The sequence below is a fragment of the Henckelia pumila genome, chromosome 3 (assembly GCF_033568475.1).
Source record: "Henckelia pumila isolate YLH828 chromosome 3, ASM3356847v2, whole genome shotgun sequence".
NCBI classification, from domain to species: Eukaryota; Viridiplantae; Streptophyta; class Magnoliopsida; order Lamiales; family Gesneriaceae; genus Henckelia; species Henckelia pumila.
This window is the reverse complement of record NC_133122.1, coordinates 169,797,310-169,805,325: the sequence shown is the minus strand read 5'-3', so window position 1 is coordinate 169,805,325 and position 8,016 is coordinate 169,797,310. Positions and strand designations below refer to the sequence as shown.

Below are 8,016 nucleotides of genomic sequence, written 5' to 3'. Positions count from 1 at the left end.
TATAGGCAAGGGATCGGAAGTTCCGATCTCATGCGTGCAACTACGTGTTCAGACGTTAATGACACGTCACAAGTGCGCATGGTCTAACTCGATCGAAAGTTCCGATCTCACCTTCGGACGTTCCGATCTAACTTTCGAACACCATCGCTTGATCCGATCACTTCGGACCTCGTTCGGAGCTTCTGAACTTGTCCAAGTCTACTTCAACCCTTTGACCATTTATGACGCCTTTGAGTTGATTTTTTGGTCCGATTAATCAATTAAAATCACTTAATTAAGTTTAACCATATAATCTTGTAAAATGGGACATGGTTACTACACATATACTATAATAGAGTAATTTTCAGCTGCCCGACCATTCCTGCCCAACTCGTCCTCGATCACTTAAACCCACTATCGGGTTTTAGTTGTCGGTGACGAGGTGGGCATCGTTGGTTGGGCAGTTAAAAATTTCTATACTATAATAATATGTAATATAATAAGATAAACACTTTTGATATATGAATTTATTTATTTTTCGTGATTATGAAAAAAAAGAAAGAAAATAAAAACCACCACCTTAGACTATATGTGTCAAATGGGCTAGGTGCGTCGGTTGGCCCGTTCCTGTACAAAATAGGTGTGTTGAGTTGATAATTTCTCAACCTGCGTAAATGATGGGCCGAACCGTCTCGTCCTGCATAATGATTGGTTGTGGTGGTTGCGGTTGACCCGCCAAAACCCGTCAAATTACACGCAAGCCTCCGAATTGGTCCGTTCCCACTACCTAAAATAGGTTGGTTGGTTTGATTTTTTTTCAACCCGTCTTAAAGATGGATCGATCCATCCCACCCTCCCTAATGATGATTTGCAATGGGTTTTGTTGATCGGACCGTCCCAATAGCCCGTTTTCACACTCTACCTTATAGTCATCCGGCACATGACCCAACATGACCCCATAATTAGGGCTACATTTCACACGTGCACTGACGTCACAATTCCCACGGGCCAAACTTAAGGCCGCATCGTCTCATTCTCGGTCCCCAAAGCGCAATTTTATCAGAAACCCTATTTTGCAGAAGAAGTTTTTCGGGAACTTTGTGGAATCGAAGACCATCAGACAATTTACATCATGGATATGTCAAGCGATTTCGATCGTCTTCTCTTCTTTGAGCACGCTCGTAGAACGGCGGAAGCTACCTACGCTAAAAATCCTCTCGATGCTGATGTGAGGACTCGTACATGCGCTTACAATTTATGTATTTATAAATATGTATTGTAACTTCTCAAATCTGATTTTTTTTTTCTTGATGGGATCAGAATTTGACTAGATGGGGCGGGGTATTGCTGGAGTTGGCGCAATTTCAGAGCGGTCCGGAGTCCAAGAAGATGGTTCTAGGTTCTAATACTTTGCTGTATTTTCTATCGCAGTTTTGATTGGTTGATTTTTTATGGATGCATTCTTTGTTATTTCAACGGGAGAATGTTGTAGAATAATGATGCGATGGAAAGGATTTTATGACTGGGCCGATATTGGGTCTTTTATTTAGGGTGAAAGAGAACTTGTGTCTCAATTTATGCAATATAGCTTTAGTTATTTAATGGTTTTGCAGATGCTATATCCAAGTTGGAGGAGGCACTGGATGTTGACCCAAGAAAGCACGATACTCTTTGGGCTCTTGGGAATGCATATACATCCAATGCATTTCTTTTTCCAGATCTCGATGAGGCTAAGCCTTGCTTTGATAAGGCGGCTCAGTACTATGAGCAAGCAGTGGAACTGGTATATTCTACTGTATTAGATTTTTTGTTGTGCATCCTGTTTCCTTGTTAAGATGGCATTGCATCGATTTTCTGGTGGCTGCAGGAACCATCAAACGAGCTTTACAAGAAATCTTTAGAAGTAGCAGCAAAGGTACATTTTCCCTACTGCCTCTGATTTACAAAGTACAGTCTTAGTTTCGATGCAATTGCATTTAAAGGTATGTGGCTTGGAATTGGAAACTTTAATGCGGTAAGAAATGTCATACATGTTTCTTATTAGACTTGGAAACTAACTGTTAACGAGTGAAAACTATTCTGGAACATTCTCGAGCAGGATGAGGGAGTTTTACGGATTCTTGGATATTATAGTTGGACTATTTGGTAGTTGATCCTCTCGATTTTGCTGCTTTCCATCGGAATCATGGACCCTTTTTTTTAAAGTTTTCTGGATGGTTGCTAACCAAGTCTGTCTAAATAAATTTTATTGTTTTTTTTATCATTGCTAACCAAGTACTATCTGTTATTCTTCTTCATCAGTTACAGTGTGTATTTGTCGTCGTCTCACACCGCTGAATTTATTGGTTGCCAAGTACTTGTCATTACCATCTTAATCGTGCATCTTGAATTGGGTGAAGGCTTAATTATTGTCATTGTTGTTATGGGTTTTCTTGATGTTGGGTATCAGTTTATTTTTATGAATTGCTTAGTTTGTTATTTATGTTTATCATATTCTTGTGTTTGATAATATCTCTGTAAGGTTTTCTTTTGATCAACGCCCTTTGAATCTAGTAAATGCATCTCGATTAACAAAAGCTTGTTTCGTTTTGCTTCATAAGGTGTATTGTCCCTCTATTTTCTTTGTAATTCGAACTCAACTCGATTATAAATAGTTATCATGTTTCTTTATCTCTCCTATGTTTTGTGGACTGATATATGCGTACTTGTCGCAATCTCTGTTTCTAAGGCTCCTGAGTTGCACGTGGAATTCCATAAGCATGGTTTTTCTCAGCAGGCCATGGGACCAGGCCCTTCTGCATCTACCAACACTAAGGTAAACAACTCGGATGGTTTCATTCAATTTTAGTGTCCGATGTGTCGTCCCCTTTGTTTGGGAATTTTAGTGCAACAATTTTCGGGAAAACAAATTAATAACCCCATAATGCTTAGTACTGAGTACTGTCCGTAGTAGATTACAAACCTATTGATCTACACTAATATAGATTGCCATTTGATGATAATGAACTACATGCATTTTCTTTTAGTTATTTTACTTTGTGTCTGGTAACAAATTTTAGATCTTGTATGTATTATTGATTGTTGTTGAGGAGAAAGTCAATCGGAAGAAACTTTCCTTGGCTTTCCCCTTGTTGCTAATATATAGCCACAGCGACTACCCACTACCACTAAGTCTCTCCCACTTCTGTATGCCCGGCCAGCATTTGCCACCTCTGAAGCCATGTACCTTGTTGCCCACACTTAACCCCTTTCAAGCCTATTAAGAGTTTCTTGGACTGCTTCTCCATCCGCCTACAATTTGTATTTTCAGTGTGAAGTTAACAATGGATATGACTGAATTAGAAATATAATTTGGAAATGGTATACATGTCCTGATAGTTTTAGTTGTCTCTTTGCTCATTGGGAGACTTATCAATTGCTTGCAAGCATACTGGTGTTTACCATGGTTTTGGGTGGTGTTGCTTGGACCCCTTATTTTGTGCTTGATATTTCATTTATTTGTTGTTTAATTAAAGTGGTATCTTTCCATCAGCAGCAGACAAAAAAGGCTAAAACTAGTGATCTCAAATACGATATTTTTGGATGGATAATTCTTGCGGTTGGCATTGTTGCATGGGTGGGATTTGCCAAATCTAATGTTCCTCCTCCTCCTCGATAAACTATGGCATTTGCCTCATTTGAATTTTCAGACAATTGCCGAAGGATCTTACCATGGTTACTTGTGGAATTCTTGTTTTCGTTAGGCTACCATGCCTTTTCCTTTGGTGTTGTTTTCCTCTTGTTGTGATATTTTAAGCGCTCATATTTGACATTATTATTTAATATTATTATTTTTGGTTTTGGTTTTGTTTTTGTTTTTGTTTTTGGTTTTTTTTTTCTATTGCTTAGTTTCAGATAAATGTTATTAGATCCGTGATTTTACTAGGCTAGTGTGGTTGGTCTTTATAATAGAAGTTGTGAGAGTAGGATTCATTTGGCTTTCCACTTTGGTATGAGGAAACCAAAAATATTTGATGTTGACCTTCTCTAGTTTTCTTGAAAATTAGTATCTAATCTCGTTTTTCAAGGATTGAAGTGTATGAATCTGGAGTTTACTATTCATTTTTTAAAATGACGTGTCTTTTATTAATCCAAGGTGAATTTATCAATGAATAAACATGTTATAGCTTCATTTTCAAGGTTTTCTCTGTTCCGTTTTTTAGAAAATTTGCATAAAAATCAGTAAATTCATTGTTTCGACTTTCAACCGGGAAAGGCGTTAGGTCCGGGTGGAGCAGGTATCCAACTCGTACTCGATATGTTTGGATCGGTTTGAGTAATGTTCAATGGGTATGGATCAAATGCTGTTTCGGGTAACAAGTGTTATAAATCTCGATTTATAGAGTTTCCTATTAAAAAAAAAGTGTTATAAATCTCGATTTATATCTCACCCATTTAGATATATCATTTAAAATTTATTTCATTCTTTTGTTTATATATTATTATTATTATTATTATTATTATTATTATTATTATTTTACTACTATTACTATAGGTAATGATTGAAGCGTGAGATATTATTATCTATCTTTTCATACTAAGTAATGAAAAGCTCTGTAAAATTACATTTTTGCTAGGGATTGTGCTTGCGGGGTATATTTTTTGAACTCAATTGTCGTTCCTAATATCAAGTTTCTAAAATAACTTTTAAAAAAAAGGGTACCCCGAAGAGGAGAAGTGGAGCGAGTCATACAATTACTGTACGAAGCAAAATTGGGTGCTCCAGGACAATCTAGAATCCTAGATTTCTGCACTTGTAGCATGTAAATAGCTAGTGGTTTGAAGCGTTTTGACATTAAAAAAAAATTAAAAAATAAAAATCAAACTGGGTTTTGTACACCAATTTTTTTTGCTAAATATTGAAAATATACATTTCATTTTTTTAAAAATTTAATAGACATTTTTAATATTTATAACAGTTGCACGTTTTACCTTTAATCTTTTATACTAATTGTACATTTAGTTCTTGTCAAGGTGAATTATTGTATATGTCCTTTTGTTGCACTAAGTAACTGTTTTTGTTTTTGTTTTTGTTTTTGTTTTTGTTTTTACAATATTACGTCTAATGTTACGAAAAATTCCTTCTGGTATTATAAGATTTTCGTATCCATTCAAATACATCACATGTATTTGCGAAGAAAAATTGTAAATTGTGATGTAGGAAATTTATTTGAGTATATATGAAAATTATTACAATAATTGAAGGACATTTTAGTTCATAGACACAATATTGTAAAAAAATGGTTAATTATGCGCAACAACAGCGCATGCACAACTTGTCGTGACAAAGGTAAAACGTGCAATTATTTTAAAAGGTTAAGGGTATGAATGCCTATTGTTGCGTGTTTTTTGCTTGCAAACGCAAGATGTCAAGTTTAATATATGTTGAGTAGAGTATCGTTCCTAAGAGAATTAAAATTTTATATTCGTATCAAATAATGTAATTAAAATAATCTCAACTTTGTTTAAAGCATCAAATCAAGACTTCAAATTCAATTAACTAAAATAAATTAAACAAACAAGAATTTCAAGAATGATTTTGGGTACATGTTTTGATACAGGTTCTAGATACAAAATTTTAATTATTTTTCATTAATGTTAATCATATTAATTTATAATATCATCCATTTCAATTTATAGGCCAAAAACTCTTAAACGATATTTATTGTTTCTTCTGAACGCCGAGTAAATTTTATTATTCTAATGTCAATTTTGATATTTCTATAAAAAAATCAAACATAAAAATAATTTAACCATGTTTTATGGTTCTCTCTCAATGAAACTCAAAAGAAATTGTAGGCTTTTCGAACTCTACAAAAATCCTAAGTCGTGTTTTCTTAAGATCCTATTCAAAATATTTTCTTCCGAGTGTTAGATTTAAAATAAATTTAACATTCAATCTGTAGTGACCCAAACATCATTATAAATCATTAAAATATTAAACATGATTAAGAGATCATTACTTAAGAAAATCAACTTATTAAACAAGTTCAGAATCAAAGGATTTGAGTTCAGAACGTCCGAAGAGTTTGGATCCATCGAAATGAGTTCGGAAGCACCGAACAAAGATCGGAACATCCTATCATAAGTTAGGTAATGCAGATTGTGAGGTGTCAAAAATCCACGGACACGTAGAGGGGATCGGATCTACCGATCAAGGGTTCGAAGCATCCGAACACAACTGCCAAATTAAGTGTCAAAACACTGTTGACATGCATGGGTTCGAATCGTCTGATCTTCGTCTATAAATAGGCCACATATTTTCTAATAGTTAGTGAGTGTTTTAAGTGTGAAATTTAGTTCAGTGCATACTATCGAGAGCCAAATATTAGCGAGGTGCTACCAGAGCTGTAGCAACGCTGCGTTGGAGTTATAGCCTTCGACATCAAAGGGCTGACGACAGGCACATGTATAATTTTGAACTCCTAATGGCTATTGGGAGCAGAAATTGGCTTAGTCAATGCTTTTAGACATGTCTTATCGATACGATAATAACTTGTATGTAGGTTGGACCATAGACCCTGAGTACACTCGACATGTCTAATAGAGGTGCGTAAGTACTGATTGATATATCCGACGAGAATGTATGCCAGCGAGTTTTCATGCTTATAAATATGTTGAATTTTTGTGCCACAATACATGTTTTACAGCTTGTACATATATTTTTTGTGCATATATCATGTTGATCATGTACCTCCTTCAAGATATTTATTCTAGTGGGGTCGCTAAGTCCTACACGCTTGTTATATGATTTGACACATGGAGCTACTGTTATGACGGGGACTCAGGCTACTTTGATCTAGATGAGTGTGTGAGATACCCAACGGATTGCACCCAGATGGTGCTACTCACTTATGACGCATAGTCTGAGCAAGATTAATCCAGTCACCTAGTCACATCACTTACATGAATCATATTTGTAAGGCCCGAAAATGCAAAAAAATCACTCACGAGAATTTAATTAAGTAGAATCGAGAATTTTGTGTTTAAATGTTAGATTATGAGATTTTATGCAAAATGGTAGTTTTAATGTTTTTTTTTTTTTCAGGTACGGGTTAATTCCGATAACCAAGGGATTCGAGACTAGCCTATGAATGAAGTTTAAGAAATTTTAAGGCAAGAGTGTTTTACACAAATTTTTATTTTAATGTTTCAAATATGTATTTCTCCAGCTTTTAATTTTTAAAGTTGGGCTTGACATTTCATTTTGAAAGTTTAGAAGGAGCTGTGAGTATTTTAAGTTGTTGGACTTACTTTCGGCACAAGAGTTTTACAGCCAAAATTGAGTGTCAAATCTTTAATTCCTCTTCTTCTTTTCTCACGTCACGCAGCCGGCTCCCACTCCTCTAACCCTCACTTTTCAAAATCTGCACACTTTTGAAAAAGATTCGTTGTTCGTGTGAAGGCTAGCTCGTCCCAACTTTCGGATATCTCTCTTACCCACAAAAGAAAGGTAAGTTTTAAACTCTTTTGAAATCAGCATTCGAAGAATATATGTATTTTAATATGAAAAATATGCATGTTGATGTGCATGTAATTTATGTTTCATTAATTTTATGAGATTTTGAAAATCATGATGTAAAATTATGAAACATTAATCGTTCTCGACATTTTGTGTAAAGATTTTTTAGATTTGATGAGAAAAGATGTGTAAAAACGAAAATTTTTTGTTATGTATTTTGAATGAAACTTTTTGATGCAAACCTTTTGAAAATGGTTGTTTTTGGCTGAATTATTTTCGATTTTTAAAATTTTTCATGTGTGTATGATCAAAAGTTTCAATGTGTGAGTGAGTATGTTTAAATTGTAATTGAAAAGGATCGAAAAACGACCAAAAAAATTTCATGTTTTCGCAGTAGACGAGTGCTCATGAGACGCCACCAAGGACAAAGCCCTGAGGCCTAGGCACCAGCAAGAGGCGCTACCTGGCCGTGGCCTTAGTGCCCAAGCGCCCTCCGAGGGGATCTTCAATGCTAGGGTCGTCGCGGACTCTCTTTT

General features: G+C 35.3%; 1 protein-coding gene across 3 annotated transcripts; it reads left to right on the top strand.

The window, feature by feature from the left end:
* Positions 1-1,000: 1,000 nt before the first annotated feature.
* On the top strand, positions 1,001-3,825 carry LOC140889307 (mitochondrial import receptor subunit TOM20-like). 3 transcript variants are annotated; one of them, XM_073297026.1, is made up of 6 exons: positions 1,001-1,207; positions 1,300-1,378; positions 1,593-1,762; positions 1,847-1,894; positions 2,708-2,794; positions 3,518-3,825. In XM_073297026.1, the coding sequence occupies exons 1-6, from the start codon at positions 1,112-1,114 to the stop codon at positions 3,635-3,637; spliced, it is 600 nt and encodes a 199-aa protein (XP_073153127.1). In that variant the 5' UTR covers positions 1,001-1,111; the 3' UTR covers positions 3,638-3,825. The 3 variants fall into 3 exon arrangements, with proteins under 3 accessions (XP_073153127.1, XP_073153125.1, XP_073153126.1); XM_073297024.1 differs by having other exon boundaries at positions 3,512-3,825; XM_073297025.1 differs by having other exon boundaries at positions 1,006-1,207; positions 3,515-3,825.
* The last annotated feature ends 4,191 nt before the right edge of the window (positions 3,826-8,016 follow it).

Bases quoted from the DNA above. Each gene is read 5' to 3' on its own strand.
- LOC140889307 (XM_073297024.1), top strand. From the start codon at position 1,112: ATGGATATGTCAAGCGATTTCGATCGTCTTCTCTTCTTTGAGCACGCT. The intron at 1,208-1,299 runs GTGAGGACTCGT...TGATGGGATCAG, and splicing joins AAAATCCTCTCGATGCTGAT to AATTTGACTAGATGGGGCGG. The intron at 2,795-3,511 runs GTAAACAACTCG...TCTTTCCATCAG, and splicing joins CTGCATCTACCAACACTAAG to CAGCAGACAAAAAAGGCTAA.